Genomic DNA, 18930 nt, shown 5'->3' with positions numbered 1-18930 from the left:
GGTTTGTATGTGGGTGTTACATTAAAGGGCACGGAGAAACTGGTACCTCATAGTGAAGTATTTAACGTTGTACTGACGGATATACTGACGGAATTTCCGGTTGTGACAACTACCGTCTTTCCTTTCTGGAGTCGGGTGTGAAGGTTTTAGTTTTGGAGACCTTTTATATCTCAGTATTTCTTTGGTTTTGCTACACGTGCAAACCACTATGGCGTCCGTGGCCGCCCAACCTGCTGCCCTGAGCGCCGAGCAGGCCAAGGGTGAGGAGCGTTCTCATCACCGGATTGTCTGCCTGCTGGGAGAGGGTGCGGGTGGTGGGTAACAAAGTAAGAGACACACTTGCATCGCTGGGAAACGGGGACCGCGGTACCATTTTTTTCCCTTTTCTTTAACAAGGATACCCTAGAGCGAGAAATCCCGGGCCGTGTTTATCGGGTTTTTACGGCTTCGGCCCACTAATTAATTCCTTGCCCTCTTCCTTGCTTTGTTGGCTGGGCCTACTGGCAATACCCCACCCCCCTTGTCTACCCGCGGGACGCTACCCTGGGTTGCATCTGTCACACAGTGGTCCTGGCCGAGGTGATCCAGGCGTTCTCGGCCCCTGAGAACGCCGTACGCATGGACGAGGCTCGAGACAACGCATGCAACGACATGGGCAAGATGCTGCAATTCGTGCTGCCGGTGGCCACACAGATTCAGCAGGAGGTTATCAAAGCCTACGGCTTCAGCTGCGACGGGGAAGGTGGGCCGGGCGGGGAAGGCCGGGGAGGTGGAGTCTGGGAGCTGTCATCTCTCTTCTCGCCACACGGCGGCAGCCACAATCCGATGAACAGTTTTGGCACTGAGAGCCTAGGGTCTTCCCTGAACTGTACCAGGTGAAGTCCTAAATGCATTTTGTAGTTACCATTGATTATACTACTACTCCATTTTAAGATGAGAAAACAGGCTCTTGCAGTAAACTAAGTGCCGGTGGTCACAGCGGAGCTGGACCCTAACCCTGTTCTGGAATCTTTAGTGAGGTGTCTGCATGACAACAGCAGGCTTCTTCAGCCCCATCCAAGGTGTTTCAGCTAATCTGTCCCTGAGGGTTGGAAGTTCATTTTCTTTGGTGAGATCTGATTTAAGCCAGTTGGCCCATGGCCTTTCTGTATTGTGGTTATGGACGTCGGATCTCATGAGTGTTCACACTTTGGGTTCCTATAATGAAGTTACTACAGTTGTTTACCTGATGGTGAGAAGTAGCTGCTTTGGTATATTTCCATTCACCACATCCCATCTAGCTTTGCCCTGTGTAGACCAGGAAGTGGTTGGTACAAAGCCCACAGGACAGTGGTCTTGCATGTGCCTTGTTTTGCCGGCAGCTACCTGGCCAGAAGGAGAGCAGCCAGTTACTCATATTCAAGCTATCCCTCTCCTTGTCTTGGGCACCTCCATTCCCTGGGGTTGTGGGTTGACACTCAGATCTCCCTTGCAGGTGTTCTTAAGTTTGCCCGCTTGGTCAAGTCTTACGAAGCCCAGGATCCCGAGATTGCCAGCCTGTCCAGCAAGCTGAAGGCGCTGTTTCTGCCTCCCATGACACTGCCGCCCCACGGGCCTGCTTCAGGTGGTAGCGTCGCTGCCTCCTGAGGGTTGGCCTCCCCTGTAACACCTCCTGGGAAGGGAAAATCTTGATGTTTCTGAGGATAATAAACATGCCTGTGACTTAGCCTCCATGTCAATCTTTTGTGACCTGACAACCCCACCTCCGGGCCCCAGATTCCCTCTGCCATTCCAGCTGCTCATCTCCCTGTCCAGATCCTTCCTATACTCTTGTTGGGACCAATCCTGGTACAAGGGAGGGTAGGATGGTGGGCCAGCCCTTCAACATCCTGGGTTGGTGGGCCTGCACAGGCAGCACCTCTGCTGAGGAGTGGGGCTTTCTGGGCTTTTCCTGAGGCCTGTTGGTGGCTGTGGACCAAGAAGCTCCCCATTGGTTGGTGTTCGATTGGCCAGGGTTACTTCCTGGTCTTTGCCCCCACCCGCCCTCCTGCTGCCATGTCAGCTGGAGCTCCAGGTGGAGCTCCAGGTGGCTCCTCCCCTCCCAAGGGAAGGAGGCCCTGGACAGGCAGGCGGCAGCCCTGGACTCCCGACCAAGGAGTAGAGCTGGAAAGAAAAGCAGGCTGCTGTGGGTGGTCTGAGGCCAGCTCCACCCCAACCTGTTCCTTATCTGGGGATCATTAGCCCAGAGGCTTGTTCCTGCTGTACCATTGGCCCAGTGGACAGCATCGAGGAGGAAGTGGCTGAGTTCAGAGCATTTTTCACCAGGTTTGGGCCACTACACAGCTGCACCTTGGGTTCAGCCCTGCCCTTTGTGACCCGCTTCCTGTGACACCCCCATCCCTCGGGGGAGATGCTGTCTCATGGGTAAGTCTCCTGTTCCATCTGAATGCTACAGCCTCCGGTTAGTTTGGGAGGAAGGAGAAAGGTTCATGCTCATTCCTGACAGGTGTGTGACTGTGAATGCAGTTTGTCACTGCTCCCCACCCTCGGTCTGCATCAAGGTTGGAGGAACTCCAGGCTCATTCGTGCTCCTGGTGGGGGGCTCCCCCTTCTTATCCAGCACTGTTCCCCTGACAGATGTGTATTCTCACCATTGCATTTTCTCTCCTTAGCCTCTGGTCCCCTGCTTCTGCTGTCTGCTTAAGACCTGGCCCCCTGGGTACCTGCATCACCTGTAACACAGTGTGTCTGAAAGGCAAACCTGAGAAAGTGTGCCTTCATTCCACTTCCTTTCCCCTCTGCTACATCATTCATTCAACGGATGCATGGTGACCATCTTTTATGTGCCTGGTACTTTTTAAGGTGCTGGCAATACTGTAGCACAGTGATTTTCAACCCTTTTCATCTCAGGGCACACATAAATGAATTACTAAAATTCTGCAGCACACTAAAAAAATATGTTTTTTGCTGATCTGACCAAAAAACTAGGTATAATTTTGGTTCATTCAGACCGGACAGTTGTGTTAGCTGTTGTCATTTTTTTTTTTAAATGACAATCTAAGGGAAAAGAGGTCAGTGCCCCTGACTACATGGTCGGGTGCTGCATGTTTTAAGCATTCTTGCAGCACACCGGTGTGCGTGTCGCTGCATTCATGGAACCTCCCTTCAGTGGGAGGCGACAAGCCACAGGAAAAATGCAGTAGACAGGCTGACTTCAGGTTCTCAGAGTGAAACAAAAAATCAGGCCCCTGGGGCTGCCGCTTGAGGAGCAGCTTGAGGGCTCAGGGAGCGCCTTCCTGAGGAGGGGACGAGCGGAGATCCAGAAGAGCCAGTGCAGCACCCTGGGCCGAGGGGATGGCCTTGCCGGGGGAATGGGGACACAAGGACAGTGAGCCTGAAGTGAGGAAGTGAAGAGGAAGGCAGGGCCTAGCCAGACCTGTTAGAGTGGGGGCCTCACAGCCAAGACTTGCTGGAGTGTCGGTGGGTTGGTGGGTTGGTGGCCCCTCTTTCCCACTTGTGCTGCCTTCCCCAGCCCACGCCCAGTCACTGTCAGCGGCTCTTACCCAATCTATTGGTTTCCCTGATGCCTTTTATTTTATTTTATTTTTTTTGAGATATATTGATTAGTCGCCTCTCAACTGGGGACCTGGCCCACCACCCAGGCGTGTGGCCTGACCAGGAATCCAACCTGCGACCTTTCGGTTCGCAGGCCAGCACTCAGTCCACTGAGCCACACCAGCCAGAGCTACCTGCTCTGCTCCCTTTTATTCGCCTGCCACGCTCATCTTCCTAGTAGGTGGGTGGTAAAGCCTCTCCTGCTGCAGAATCCTTCCTTGGCTCCTCAGCCTGGTCTAGAAAGATCCTCTGCAACAGGTCCCCACCTCTCAGGGCAGCTTGGCAGCGGAGGGGTGGCTCCCTCACACCCAGCCCTGCTCAAGTGGGTCCTGGGCCTGCCACCTTGGCACTGCCTCCCAGGAGTGCCAGCCTCCCCGCTCCTCCCGTGGGCCATGCCAACACCTCCCCACTTCCCAGTGAAGCTTGCTCCAGCAGCGTGGTGAGTGTGTCAGGAAGGACGACCAGCTCTGGTATCAGATAGCCTTGGTTGTCCACCTTCTCTCTCACGAGCCTGTGACCTTGGGCAAGTTACTTAACTTCTCCAAGCCTTCATTTTTGTTTCTAAAATTGGGCTAATGAGACCTACTGAATAGGGTTGGCATGTGGATTACTTTTTAAGGTGCTTTTTAAGGTGCTTGTGGATTAATTTGCAACATAGAAGCTGTTGGCACTAAAACCCTACTACACATCAGGTTTTTGGTACCAGTATTTGGGAAATAATGTTAAGCCCATATTTCGGGTGTGGATGCTGAGGCTCAATCCCTCTCCTGAGATTATTTTGCCTGGTTTGCCCTTCTAGACTGACGGTCTTTCTGCAGCACCACAGATCTCTGTCTCCCTTTAACTCCCTGCTTCCCCTGTGAATATTTTTTTTCAGAGCTGTTAGGCTCTGACTTTTGTAACTCTCAGCCTCTTTGAGCTTGTCTTCCTCCCTTAAAAAACGGGGAAAATCGTCCCTATGTCACAGGGAGGCATGAGGCCCAGGCAGGACTCTGTGTATGCGAGTGCTCCACCAGCACCAGAGCACTTCTGCCAAAGTAAGGAAGACAGTTGTTACTTATTTTCCTGTTAAGGAGACGTCAGATTCTGTACATCTTACCTTAGGGTCTGTCTTCTGGCTTGACACTCTTCAGAAAAATTCCTGCCTCTTCCGTGAGTCAGAGCCTAGCTAGTTTCTTCCTACCACATGGGGTTAAGCCCCAGAAGGCCATTGGCCTGGGATCGGGATGCAGCAGATGTTCAGAGCTGAGCGTGGGCCTGCAGCTTTGTGTGGGGTCGGGACGAGGTGTCCATGCGGGTGTCTGGAAGGCAGCTACACTCACCGCTGTACCACCAACACAACTCCACGTGGGTATTTGTGTCCGACATGGAGGACAAGGTGCATGTAGTAGGACTGTGTGTACATAGATGGATGACTCTGTGTATGTGTGCACATCTGTAGGTGACAAGCAAGGGGTATATTTGAAGGACCAGGACTTATGACCATGTAGGGGCGTGGGTACTGATGAGCTTGTTTGTTGGACGTGCACTCTATGCAAGGCATTGTGTGAGCTTCGAGCCCTTGGAGGTAAGTGAGACTGGCAGGGGCCCTCTGTGGCAGAGTGGACCGTGCATCCGCTCTCCTTGCCCCTGCTGTGGGAGAGAGCTCGTGGTCTTTCTGTGTGGCTGTCAGAGACGGAAGGGTAGTTAGTGTTAGACCATGCAATAAACAGACTGAGCAAGTCCCCCAAGTACCAGAAAGAGGGGATAAAAAGCCCTAAGGTGGGGCCCTGGCTGGTGTGGCTCAGTGGATTGAGCATGGGCCTGCAAAACAAGGTGTCCCTGGTTTGGTTTTCAGTCAGAGCACATGCCTGGGTTGTGGGCTGGGTCCCCAGCTGGGGGCATGTGAGAGCAACCACACATTGACATTTCTCTGCCTCTCTTTCTCCTTCCCTTCCCCTCTATCTAAAAATAAATAAATAAAAACTTTAAAAAAAAAGCCCTAGGGTGGACATTGATGTTAGATGTTTCAACAAATGACATAGTAGTCATCATAGGGAAATAGACTTTTGGGGGGCTTTAACAGTGTTATCTATTTTTCCTTATATTTAAATTAGGTATGGTATACACACTGTGCATGGGTATTAAGCGCACAGCCTAATGAACCTCAGATTAATACACTCTCATGTATGCGCTGCCTAGATCAAGATGTAGGGCATTACCAACACCCCAGAGCTTCCCTGGAAATTGCGTTCTCCCAGTCAATTTATTTTTATTATTTTTTAAAAGATTTTATTTATTTTTTAGAGTAAGGGGAAGGGAAGGAGAAAGAGAGAGAGAAACACCAATGTGTGGTTGCCTCTTGTGCGCCCCCTACTGGGGACCTGGCCCACAACCCAGGCATGTTCCCTGACTGGGAATCCACCTGGCGACCCTTTGCTTTGCAGTCTGGTGCTCAATCCACTGAGCCATGCAGGACAGGGTGAATTTATTTTTATAAAGGGAATGCATGCCTGTGCTGTAAGTTTTCAAAAAGATATAAAGGAGAATGTCCCTCCCAGCCCTCTCCTCCAGCCAGCCCAGTCTCCCTCTCTAGGGGAAGCCACTGATATGATTCTTTTATATTCTTTGTTGGGTGTCTTTCATCTCATTTTGGTTGGGCAGTGTTTGTACTGGAATCACACACAGAGTGCATCATAGGCTTTTAGTGTGTATGGTCGCTCAAGGTCAACCAGCCTTGAGAATATCAGCCATGGCAGGGACCTTGGCCCCAGGCCCCAGGAGACACATCCCTAGTTGTTCTGGGCTCTGGCTGATTCACACCAGACCCACTTGGCGAGCATCTATGGCTCAGGCATAGGCTGGTTGGACCCAAAGGGCCTAGCAACCCTGCCCCCACCTGCTTCCCCCACTCTGCACCCCCTCTCCCCCATTTCTTTCCTGGGCTCCACCTACATGGTTAGGGCAGGGTGGAGCAAAGGCCTGGGGATAAGAAGTAGAAAACGTGCAAGTCTGACAGGCCGCACAAGGGCCATTGTGCCTCAGTCGCCCCTCTTCATCTGTGTGTGTCGGGAAGGCAAGGGCACCCCTTCCGTTGTAAGCGCCTGCGTGTCTTGCCTGTTAGGGACTCTCCTGCTCCTGCTGCAGCCTCAGTGGAAGAGGAGGCTCTCACCTATGTCTTTTTTTTCAGGGTTTTGTTTTTAGATTTTATTTATATTTAGAGAGAGAGAGGAAAGGAAGGAGAGAAACATCAATGGGTGGTTGCCTCTTGTGTGCCTCCAAATGGGGACCTGGCCCACAACCCAGGCTTGTGCCCTGACTGGGAATCGAACTGGTGACACTTTGGTTCGCAGCCCACTCTCAATGCACTGAGCTGCATCAGCCGGGGCTCTCACCTGTGTTGTTTGAAGCCTAGAGAGCCGGCATATGGTAACTAAGATCACTGGCTTTAGAACCAGACAGGCCGAGTTTTGCTGTGACACTGCCACTTACTGACTGGGTGACCTTGGACAAGTGCCCTACACTCCCAGAGCCTCAGGTTCCTTGTCTGTAACATGGAGGTAAAGAAAGTACCAGCTTCTTAGGCTATTGTAAGGGGTAGATCAGATAAGGCCTTTAAAGCACAGTGCCTGGTGGACGGCAAGTTTCCACTCAATGGCAGTGATCGCCATGACCATTACTGTTACCTTGGACCAGGGAAGGCTGTGTAGAGCAGCGAGAGATGGCATGTGACTGTGTGGGGTTACATGCATGGAGCATGGCCTTTGCTTGGGGGGTGCCAGGCACATATGTGTCCTTATTTGTGCAATGCCATGCTCCGGAGGCCTTTGATGGCAGACGTGGGGAGTGGGCCCTGTCCCCACCCCCATCTCCACGGGCTCTGCTTCCCTTCCCTCCGCTCTAAAATGAGAAGTACAGTGAGTTCCCCCAAGGGGGCCGCGCCCCTTCCTGTCCCCGCCCTGCCGGCAGCCCTAAGCCATCGGAGTGGCAGCCCCAGAACCAGGAGGACAGGGGTGGTAAGGTGATCTGGGCGCGGAGGGTTGCGGTGGAGGCTCACCCCTAGCGTGCTCCACTTGCCCGGACTCCCGGCACCACCTCGTTCCCTGCACCCCTTTCCTCTTGGGGAGCCCCCAGGATGGTGAGGTAAGGGCCTGGGACCCACGGTAGGCAGGAAGCATGGGTGACCTGGAGCCCATGCGACCTCTCCTCACCGCCCTCCTGGGCCTCCTAGGTGGTTTCATCGAGACCTCAGTGGGCTGGACGCAGAGACCCTGCTCAAGGGCCGAGGTGTCCCGGGCAGTTTCCTGGCTCGGCCGAGTCGTAAGAACCAGGGCGACTTCTCCCTTTCTGTCAGGTAGGTGGCCCTCAGCTCCACTCAGGACCAGTATTTTGGCTGTTTATTCTGGTTCCCTCATGGCACTGCCGACTCCCCATCCCCCAGAGCCAGCATGTCCCTCCCTGTCCCTGTATTTGTCCATGCCATCCTGTGTGTGCCCCACACTCAGCCCCTTCCCAGCCCTCCCCACCTCTATTCCTGCACCCACCGGCCTCACTCCCTGGTGTCCTGCAGGGTAGGGGATCAGGTGACCCACATTCGCATCCAGAACTCGGGGGATTTCTACGACCTGTATGGAGGGGAGAAGTTTGCGACACTGACGGAGCTAGTGGAGTACTACACGCAGCAGCACGGCGTCCTCCAGGACCGCGATGGCACCATCATCCACCTCAAGTACCCGCTTAACTGCTCTGACCCTACCAGTGAGAGGTGAGGGGCCCTGCTTCCACCGCGGCCTGTCAGCTCCTTCCCCATGCTGGCTCCTCTGTGGCCCTCTTTCTTCCATGTGAGCCTGAGGCCGTGTCTCCGAGGACTAACTGCCCACCCCTTCCCATCAGCCCCTGGGGATGCAAGAGGTTGCCTCGCCCTTCTTCAGGGTCCCCGTCAGATGAAAACCCAGGCATTCCTGGTGACAGAGAGGCTGTTCCTTGTGGCCACCTTTGTTGTTAGAAAGCTCTCCTTCCTTCTATGGAACTGAATCTGACTTCCTGTAACTATTCCCTCCTCCAGCACAGGTTAATGCAGGGAGAGGTGGATGCTGAGAAGGAGCGCAGGGACTAACATCTATGAGGACACTTACTGCCTTATCTCAGCAAACCAGAGGGGACCGGTCCACCTTGGGGCTGGGTCGGGCGTCCCTGTGACACACAGTCACATGGGCAAGGGCCTAGCACCTAGGCATAGGGTAATGCTCAAGGCATTTCCCTTCCATCCCTTTGGCTCCAAAGATGTGGCCCCAGGCCTGGGCTGGCCACACCCCAGGTAGTCTCCCTAAAGTCTGGGTGGGAGGTGGGGGCACCCGAGCACTCAGCGTCTCAGGTAGCGGCTCCTTGTGGCGGCTACCTCAATGACAGCTCCTGTTAAGGCAAAGGGTAGCTGGAAAACTCTAGGAATTTTTTTTTACCTCCACACTCCTGGGGCCAAGCCAACTTGCCCTTCTACTGTACTTGTGTATGGATTGTTGAAATGATTCTGAACTTGGTTCTGTTGGTTTTCAGTGTTTGTGAGATGCTTGCCTCCCAAGTTGCATCAGTATTTTTGTTCAAGTCACTGATTAAAACTTAGAACTGGATGAGGTGACATGCAGGCCCCCTGTCCCACCACTAAGAGACCTCTCTCCAGTCAACGTGAAGCTACTGATCCGCTTCCGTTGAAGCCACATCTTCCAGGAGTGACTCCCCAGCGTTGATGGTCTTGCCCGTCGTTGCCCTCCTCAGTGCTTTGTCACCCTGTCCCTCTGTCTCACCTGCAGCACGCATGGGAGTTTGTCAGCCACACCCTCGGAACTTCTCATGTCCTCTCTCTTCCCTTGCCCACGGCCAGTCTCTGTCCTGCTAGAGGAGAATGGGGTGGCCAGGCCATAGAGAATCAGTAGGTTGGGTATTGATCTGGAGGGAGGAAAAGGAGCTGAGTAAACCCCCCTGTGGGGAGGAGACAGAGGCCTGGTTCACATCATTTGGGAGAAACAGGAGAAGAACCGAGCTGGGGCCAGGGGTAGTTAAGACCAGGGAAGCTGACTCGAAGAGCCCTTTTGGTTACCCACGCCTGAGCGCCTGGGCTCACCCCTGACCCTGGAAGTGTGTAGGAAGCTCTTTCTCAAAGCCTCTGTCTGTGTCTGGGCCTTGGCTGCTGCCCCTCCTCCTCCTCGGCAGGAATTTGCATTTGTCCCCTTGATGGCCAGCTCTGTGCCTGTGGTCAGCCTGACATTTGCATGGAAACTTCCTCATCCTGGGGCCTGGGGGGAGAGAGCTGGACCCCTCCTCATTGCCCTGGCACTCAAGCCTGTTCTTAAGTGGTGGGATGGGGTGGCCAGGGGAGACCTCCAGGGGACTCTGGAGGTCTCTGAGCTGTGGTCTTCTCTGGGCTGGAGTGAGATGGGTGAGACAGATGGGTCCCCTCCCTCTTTCCCCCCTTCCTTGCGGTTGGAAAATGCCCCCCTCCCGTGGTCCCTGGGCTGAGGAAACCTCACAACCTCACTTCTCACTCTCTCCCCAGAAGGAGTTTTGTGTTTTTTCCATCACGTGGTTTCCTGTGGGGCTGGGCATTGTGGGGCTACAGTTTCCTCCTGGGAAGGGGGTGTGCTTTGGGGAAAGGTCCTAGTTCTGCTTTTTGCCCCTTTGAGCCCCTTTGAGCCCCTCCGAACCCCAGCTTGCCTTTCAATGGCATCATCCCTGGTCACCCCAGAGCCCCCCAAACCCCTCTCCCCAGAGGGTTGTCTGTCTTCCCCGCCTCCTGGGGGAGTTCTCCCCATCCTGCCTCCCTGGTGACTTCCGTCTCTCCCATCTCCATGGCTCTCTGTGGTTTGACCTTTGCATTTCTCTTACTCTCAGTTCTCTTTCCCTAGCTTAGCCCCGTCTTTGATGAAGACTCTTCCTGGGCTTCTCCCCTGCAAATATTCTGGATATAGCCTGCCTTTCTGCTTTTGTCTTAAACTTCCAGAGGTGGACCTGGTTAGCACTCCTGAGGCTTGCCTTGAATCAGCAAGGGCCTTGGGCCAATGTGTAATTGCCAGCCTCAGTTTTCTCATCTGTAAAATGGGGGTGGTACCTACCTCTGTATTTTTGTGAGTAACGGACCTAAATATTGTGGTGGGTTTGAAAGCATCTAGCACGGTGCCTAGCACATCACAGATACTCGGTTCCCCTGCCCTGTGAGCATCTCTGTTCAGTAACTGCCCCTTGGCCCAGGACTCATCTTTGCTGATGTTGCCTTTTCTAGGTGGTACCATGGCCACATGTCTGGGGGGCAGGCGGAGACACTGCTGCAGGCCAAGGGCGAGCCCTGGACCTTTCTCGTTCGTGAGAGTCTCAGCCAGCCCGGAGATTTTGTGTTGTCCGTGCTCAGTGACCAACCCAAGGCTGGCCCAGGCTCCCCGCTCAAAGTCACCCATATCAAGGTCATGTGTGAGGTAAGGCAGCCAGGCGCGGGGGGGAGGCATCTTACTGGGGCTCCCGTCTGTGTTCACAGTGTGGGCGGTGGGGAGGATCAGCCGGGCTTCCGTCCAAGGCTGGGGGTAGAGGGAGGGAGACTCAGGCCCTGTGGGGTGGCCTGACTTGGTATCCCTCAGGGTGGACGCTACACGGTGGGTGGTTCAGAGACCTTTGACAGCCTCACGGACCTGGTGGAGCATTTCAAGAAGACCGGGATTGAGGAGGCCTCGGGCGCTTTTGTCTACCTACGGCAGGTGAGGGGTGGCCCTAGCTGCCTCCTTCCTCCCCATGAGCAGTCCCTTGGCCGCATGAGCCTCTGAGGTCTGGAAGTCTCTGACTTCTCATCCTCCCCCACCCCAGCCATACTATGCCACACGGGTGAACGCGGCTGACATTGAGAACCGGGTCTTGGAACTGAACAAGAAGCAAGAGTCGGAGGACACAGCCAAGGCCGGCTTCTGGGAGGAGTTTGAGGTGTGTGATGGGGGCCATCAAGGTGTCTAGCATGGGGTGGAAGAAACCCCTCTCTCTCCACTCCTGATGCTAATATGCCCTATTGAAGAAAAATTTTTGATTGATTTTATGCCCTGGCTGGTGTAGCTCAGTGGATTGAGCGCGGGCCTGCGAACCACATGATCGCGGTTCGATTCCCAGTCAGGGCACATGCCTGGGTTGCAGGCCAGTGCCCTGCAGGGGGCACTCACGAGAGGCAACCATACATTGATAGTTCTCTCCTTCTCTCCTTCCCTTCCCCTCTAAAGATAAATAAATTAAAAAAAAATAATGTAAAAAATTATTGATTGATTTTAGAGAGAGAGAGGAAGGGAGAGAGAGAGAGAAACATCGATTCGTTGTCCCACTTATTTACGCATTTATTGTTTGCTTCTTTTATGCGCCCTGATGCGGCACCAAACCAGTAACCTTAGTGTATAGGGGTGACGCTCTAACCACCCGAGCTACCCTGCCAGGGCTGATCTGCCCCATGTTGTGTCCAGCCACGGACACCCCTCTTGCGGGCTGATGCTCCACTGCCCCCTCTTGCCCCTCAGAGTCTGCAGAAGCAGGAGGTGAAGAACCTGCACGAGCGGCTGGAAGGGCAGCGGCCAGAGAACAAGAGCAAGAACCGTTACAAGAACATTCTCCCCTGTGAGCGCCCCCACAGCCTCCGTCTCCCCCACCCCCAAGCAACATCCATTCACCCAGGAGGTTCTCCTTCCCTCAGCCACCCTCCCCCATCATAGCGTCTCTACGCCCATCACAGGGAGGGTCTGTGCCCCTCCCCCCACACACAGCAGAACCTCTTCTCCCTCCGAAAGCCTCTGCTCCTCTCAGTAGAGCCTCCTGCACCCACCACCCTCACCACTGTCCTTCCTTTGAAACCTCCACCCCGACTCCCGCCGGTGCCCTGCCAGCCCACAGGGCTCTGAGACCCTCGTGGCCTCTCGGACAAGAATAGCCTGCGAGGTTAGGAAGGGCCTGACCCAGGGGCTGGATGAGTTCCTACTGACCCCGGCCCTTCTGGCCTCCTCTCTGCTCACTCTCAGTCGACCACAGCCGAGTGATCCTGCAAGGGCGTGACAGCAACATCCCTGGGTCTGACTACATCAATGCCAACTACATCAAGGTCAGTGTTGCCCTCAAGTCACACAGGAGGAGAGGCTGGGCCCTGGGGATTCCCCATCTCAGGGGGCCACCAGGTCCAGAGGTGCGTGGGCAAAGTCAAAGCTGATGACTTGTGTGGCTGAGGGTGGTGGGGGCAAAGGACGTGTCCTGAGCCGGGAGGCCCACAGTCCTGGTGTATGTCTTTCCGCACTTGCATCCAGAACCAGCTGCTAGGCCCTGATGAGAATGCTAAGACCTACATCGCCAGCCAGGGCTGCCTAGATGCCACGGTCAACGACTTCTGGCAGATGATATGGCAGGAGAACAGCCGTGTCATCGTCATGACCACCCGGGAGGTGGAGAAAGGCCGGGTAAGACTGGGCCCCTCGCCGCCCCCTGACCCCCACCCCCCCTCCCCAGTACTCATTGCTCACCACCATCAAAGCAAAGGATGCCAGGGCAGAAAGGCACCTCAGAGGGTTCAGCCCTTCTTGGGAAACAGGCAGAGAGACAAAGTCTTGGTACACTCTGACTCCCAGATGCCCACTTCCAGCCTTGGGCTCTCCTGACTCCAGACTCAGGTGTTTTGTTTTTTTTTTTTAATTTTGAAAACCCTTATTTATTGATTTTAGAGAGAGAAGAGGAGGTGGGGAGAGCGAAACATCGATTTGTTGTTCTACTTATTTGTGCATTCATTGGTCGGTTCTTGCATGTGCCCTAACTGGGGATCTGACCCACATCCCTGGCCTATCAGGACGGCGCTCTAACCAACTGAGCTGCCCAGCCAGGGCTAGACCCCGGTTTTGAATGGGGCTTCTACCTTAAAGTGCCTGAAGCAAACACTCTGCCTGCTCCTCCTCCATCTGTCCCCATGCAGCCAAGAGCCCCTCCAGCCCCTCCATTGCCTCCAGTGGGCCAGGCTCTTTCAGGTTTCTGTGCCTTTTTGCACAAGCTCACTTGCTGCTAGGAAATAACTTCCTCTCTCTGTACTATCTCTGCCTGACAGACTCCTCATTTATGAAGACCCAGTTCAAACGCTCCCTCCTCTGTGAAGCCATCTCTGATTTCCTCCATAACCTAGAGGGAGAATTAGTCTCTCTCTCCCCGCCCCCCTCCATGTTTTCCCTGTCTTCCTGTCTCTCTGTGAGCTCCTGGAGGCGCAGGGGTGCAGACTGCCTCTTATTTGCATTTGTAACCCCTGCGTTGTTTGCACAGCTTCAGGTGCAGTGCGTGTGTCAAACTGTGTGCATCGAATGACTTGTAAGGTCGAGTCTCAGCCCTGGATCCTAAGACGCTGACTCCTGGCCAGTTCATCCGTTCATCTAAGAGATGTTGACTGGGCCAGCACCAGGACTGGGGACCTAGAACAGGGCCCAGAGCGCCGGGCCTCACGCCTGCTTCTCTGCCTCATTCTCCACCCCCACCTTCCCTTCCAGAACAAATGCGTCCCGTATTGGCCAGAGGTGGGCGCTCAGCGTGTGTATGGACCCTACACTGTAACCAGTTGTGGGGAACACGACACAGCTGAGTACAAACTCCGCACCCTACAGGTCTCGCCACTGGACAATGTGAGTGTCCCCTGCTGCCACCCCGTTTCGGGCCGTTCTCAGACCTGCTCTCTTGTCTGGTTTGGGAGGGATGGAGTCCTTTGTGGGAGTAGGGGACACTGACTCTTGTGCTCTGTCCAGGGGAACCTGGTGCGGGAGATCTGGCACTACCAGTATCTGAGCTGGCCTGACCATGGCGTCCCCAGCGAGCCTGGGGGCGTCCTTAGCTTCCTGGACCAGGTCAATCAGCGGCAGGAAAGTCTGCCTCATGCAGGGCCCATCATCGTGCATTGCAGGTGAGAATAATAATAAATAGATTAGTAGTGATCACAGAAATAGTAGCTGGCAAGTAAATATTGCTGAGTGCCATGCACACTGTAAGCAGTTGATGTATTAATGCCTTTATTGCCTTCCCCTTTCCCCAGCCTCTTGTGGGCTCCCTGGGGCTCCAGATCCATGGGTGAAACCTAGCTTGAACCAATCCCACTGTCTGATCCTGTGCGTGGGGTGGCTTTCTCAGAGACCTGCCTGGATGTACCACCTTGTCCAACCCTGCCAAAGACAGATGAAGAAACAGACCTGGCCAGCGGGTCAGGGGAGAGTCTAGACTGGCACTCACAAAGACCCAAGGTCCTGGTCACCGTTTCCTCAGACTGGCCCGCTCAGCCCGTTTCTCTTGGCCCCACCGCCCTCCATGTGGGGTCAGCGGGGCTCCCCGTCCCTTCCCCTTTTCTACCTGCAGCCCTGTGAGTGGCAGGCCTGCTCACTGCTGTTCCGTCTCCCCTTCCCAGCCAGTGCCCTCCTACTCGGCCTGAGTGTGCAGGGACAGGTGATGTCTTCAGGGGGCCACATACACCACTGGCTCCAGGGGAGACCCTCATGTTCATGATCAGAAGACCCCATTCCTTTTGGGGGGGTCAGTCAGCAAGGACAAGCAGGTCTGAGGAGCAGAGTCCCACAGACGGGCTGACCCAGCCGGCCTGGCCCGGGGCGGGGTGGGGGCGGTGTGGGCCCAGCGTCTGGGACAGAGACTGCTGGTTTAAATTCCAGCTCCTCTACTCACCAGCTGGGTGACCTTGGACAAATTACTTCACTTCTCTGACCCTCAGCTTCCTCATCTGTAAAATCAGGATCTCCCAGGGCTGTGGTGAGGATTACATGAAATTCTATCATTGGGTCTGGCAATACAGAAAACCCTCACGAAGTGGGTGCTGTCAGGGAGCAGGGGCACAGAAGCCTGCTCTGTGCTCTTCTCTTCCCGCTCCCTCCATGTGAGCCAGGCCGGGAGGCCCTCAACTTCTTTCTTCCCACCAGCAACTGCTTTTCCTGGGGCAGGGCTGGGTGGCCCAGACCTGGAGGTGCCCCCATACTCTGCTTCGAGGGGCAGACCCGTCACCAGGAACGACCCTCCTGCTGCCTCCCACCCCCACACTCTCACTCAATTCTTGAAATCCCCATGGCCTTTATTTAGACGTTACAGGAAGGAAGTGGGTGAGGGGGGGTTATTTTTGACAATCTGGGTTTGAAATTAGCGCGACTCAGGTCACTAGTCTGACAGGCCCAGAGACGGGGCGGGACTGAGGTCCATGTGGGGTCCTGAAGTTCCTGGGCTCTGTTTGCCCAGGGGCGGAGGCAGAAGGTGGGGGAGAAGGGAGACAGACCTGCTGCACTGCTCCTCCACGACTCCTGACCCGTGTGTGCCCTGCACCCCGCTGTCTGAGGGCTGCCCTTTTTCTGCCATCAGGGTCTAAAAAAAAAGGGAAATGAAGCCCTGAAGAAAGAAGCTCCAAAGAGGACTTGGGAAGGGAGAAGGGGAAGACCTCCCTCAGGCCAAGGGTTTCAGAGACCATTATGTCCCAGGGAGGGGGGTGGGCAGGATGGCGGTGGGACTGGGGGTCCTGGGTCTTCCTGGGTTCGCAGCAGCCACTGGCCAGAAACAAGGAGTTGCTGCAGGGAGTGGAGGAAGTGGAAAGAGTGGTGGCTGGAGAGGAGCTCTGGGCCCCCTTCCTGGGGAGGTGTGGACTGGCCTCCGACAGTGCCCCCTTCTCTCCCCAGCGCGGGCATCGGCCGTACGGGCACCATCATTGTCATTGACATGCTCATGGAGAGCATCTCCACCAAAGGTGAGGGCTGCCGGGAGGTGCAGCTGGTCGGGTGGGTGAGCAGCTCCTCGTGTCCCCTTCCACCTGGGCCTGAGGTCCAGCTGTCATCCCTGCTCAGGGCTCGACTGTGACATTGACATCCAGAAGACAATCCAGATGGTGCGGGCACAGCGCTCGGGCATGGTGCAGACGGAGGCGCAGTACAAGTTCATCTACGTGGCCATCGCCCAGTTCATTGAAACCACCAAGAGGAAACTGGAGGTCATGCAGGTGCGTGCCAAGCAGAGCCTGGGGGTGGGGCTGGGGAGAGAGGTGGGCATCACCTGGTTCTGCTTGAGACCACTGCCCTCCCACCACACCTCTGCCTACAGTCCCAGAAGGGCCAGGAGTCAGAGTACGGGAACATCTCCTACCCCCCCGCCATGAAGAATGCCCATGCCAAGGCCTTTCGCACCTCTTCCAAGTGAGTGACCCCTCCCTGCCTGCCACCTCTCAGGATTCATCCCTTTCTCCTCCCCAGCTGGACCCTCTCTTTCCGGCATTTGTCCAAGTGCTGTTGTTGAGGAGACACAGGTTCAAGTTCAAGCTTGGACCTGTGTTTAGTGTTTCCCAAGTGCCCTTTCTGTCCCTGTGCTGGTTGCTGGTAGTAGATTAAAGGTGTGAGATGGAGCCTCTGCTCCCAAGGAGCTCCTCGTCTAGTGTAAGGAGAGTGACCAGATCTCCTCCATCTCCTGGCCTCAGTTTTCTCGCCTGTGAGGTAGAGTGGCCCAAAGGGGCTGCTGGTGCTGGGTAAGGCTGCACTGCCTCCTCACCTGGGCCAACTGCCCACACTTGCCCACTCCGCCACAGACACAAGGAAGATGTATATGAGAACCTGCAGAGTAAGAACAAGAGGGAGGAGAAGGTGAAGAAGCAGCGGTCAGCAGACAAGGACAAGAGCAAGGGCTCCCTCAAGAGGAAGTGAGCTGGGCAGTGTCCTGAGGCGGCCATGGTATGACCCCCGCTGCTCAGGGCTCAGCCCTGCCCGACACCAGTGTCCCCTGGCCCCTCTTCCCAGGGATCTCCCCTCCCCTGTCCCCAGTGTCCTCTGGCTCTGGAGCTTGCCCTGGGTGGCTGCAGCCTCACTCCACCCTTCCCGGCCCTCCCAGAAGTGCCCTCCCGGTTCCGCCCCACGTTCCAGCCACGCCCTCAGACCCTCACGCCCTCATTCCCTACTCTGTGCAGCAGCAGCCCGGATCTCCGTAGAAGCCTCCAGTGAACATCCACCATCCACAGCCCGAGCCTAGGAGCTGCCAGCCCAACTCTATTGTAATTTAAATGGTCGTGTCTGCACCTCCCTCTCCCAGACCCTGTATATAGCCCTGCAAGGCTCCAGGTGGGGCCAGACCCTCTACTCTTGTAAATAAAGACCCCAGGACCACTGTGTGTGGGTCTTTAACTCTGTGCTACTGGGCGGGAAGGGCTGAAGGGGGTGGAGGGACAGGTGGGCAGGGAGAGGCGTGTGCATGGGTGTGTGGGGGGAGGGGTGGCGAATAAAAGCTCCGTCTTCACAGTCAGATAAACCTGGCTCCGGACTCTGCTTAACACACTGAGAGTGTGGCTGTGAGCCGGGTTCCTCAGCCTGTGCCCTGGGAAGTGGAGGATGACCCTGACAGGCGGCTGTGAAGATTGCTGAGATGAGGCACAAAGACCGCAAGGGCAACAATAATTCGTAACACGTGGGCCATGGGTCAGGCACTGTTACTTGCTTTTTATTTGATTTTTTAAAATAAAAGTTTTTTGAAGGTTTTATTTGTTTGTTTAATTTTAGAGAGAGGGAAAAGGAAAGAAAGAGGGAGAGAAACGTCAGTGTGTGGTTGCTTCTTGCATGCCCCCTACTGGGGACCCGGCCCACAACCCAGGCATATGCCCTGACTGGGAATCAACCTGGCGACCCCTTGGTTCACAGGCAGGCACTCAGTACACTGAGCCACACACGCCAGGGCATGTACGTGTGTGTGTGTGTGTGTGTGTGTGTTTTAAATAAGAGTTTATTTGAGCCAAACTGACCACATACACCAGGGAGCAAGATCTCAGATGCTCCTGTCAGGCACTGTTTAAAAGACTACACCTATTCATTCAGTCTAGATAGCTATTATTCCCATTTTACAGCAGGGGCAACTGAGGCACAGACTCAACATCTTATTCAAGGTCACAGGACAACTGAGCAGGGAAACTAAGATTTTAACTCAGGCTGTCTGGCCTCAGAGCCCAGGGCCCTGGAGATGCAGCTGCAGTCACCTGAGTGGGACACAGCCACACAGCCCTGGTGCTGACTTCTGGGTCCAAGAGCTGAGAAGACAAAGCCCAGGAAGCACAGGACCTCCCTGGTTCTTCCTCTGCTCTCTGGGCTCCTGGTGCTTCTGATGCTCGCAGGAGACTCCTGTTCCTCCTTTCCTCTGGGGCTGCTGCCTCCCTTATTTATGCTCCTGATCAGTTTTGGTTTTGTCCCCTCTTCCTTGCCCTGTGTCCAGAGTGGGCTACCAGTGATCCCTTCTTTGTAGTAAGGCGTTATTTGAACTCCTGGGGAGTCAAGCCTGTGGGTGTCCCCCCACCTACTGCGCACGCTCAGGCATAGGCAC

The 18930-nt window shown here is 55.1% G+C and overlaps 2 protein-coding genes across 3 annotated transcripts; both read left to right on the top strand.

Moving 5' to 3' along the window:
* Positions 1–100: 100 nt before the first annotated feature.
* CUNH12orf57 (chromosome unknown C12orf57 homolog) lies at positions 101–1706 on the top strand. The gene is made up of 3 exons (XM_037068336.1): positions 101–260; positions 566–742; positions 1475–1706. Exons 1-3 carry the CDS (start codon positions 209–211, stop codon positions 1624–1626), a joined length of 381 nt encoding a protein of 126 aa, XP_036924231.1. The 5' UTR covers positions 101–208; the 3' UTR covers positions 1627–1706.
* A 375-nt stretch (positions 1707–2081) lies between these two features.
* On the top strand, positions 2082–17734 carry PTPN6 (protein tyrosine phosphatase non-receptor type 6). 2 transcript variants are annotated; one of them, XM_037068333.1, is made up of 16 exons: positions 2082–2403; positions 7805–7927; positions 8144–8338; positions 10847–11036; positions 11196–11312; positions 11419–11532; positions 12108–12204; positions 12603–12682; positions 12882–13031; positions 14097–14228; positions 14349–14503; positions 16263–16330; positions 16428–16579; positions 16681–16772; positions 17159–17300; positions 17534–17734. In XM_037068333.1, the coding sequence occupies exons 1-15, from the start codon at positions 2390–2392 to the stop codon at positions 17271–17273; spliced, it is 1794 nt and encodes a 597-aa protein (XP_036924228.1). In that variant the 5' UTR covers positions 2082–2389; the 3' UTR covers positions 17274–17300; positions 17534–17734. The 2 variants fall into 2 exon arrangements, with proteins under 2 accessions (XP_036924228.1, XP_036924229.1); XM_037068334.1 differs by lacking the exon at positions 2082–2403 and adding an exon at positions 7543–7716.
* Positions 17735–18930: the final 1196 nt, after the last annotated feature.

This window comes from Sturnira hondurensis, unplaced genomic scaffold (assembly GCF_014824575.4).
Source record: "Sturnira hondurensis isolate 20B ecotype Veracruz unplaced genomic scaffold, ASM1482457v3 Scaffold0017436, whole genome shotgun sequence".
Taxonomy (NCBI): domain Eukaryota; kingdom Metazoa; phylum Chordata; class Mammalia; order Chiroptera; family Phyllostomidae; genus Sturnira; species Sturnira hondurensis.
The sequence above is the reverse complement of the archived record's forward strand: the minus strand, read 5'-3'. Positions and strand labels throughout refer to the sequence as shown.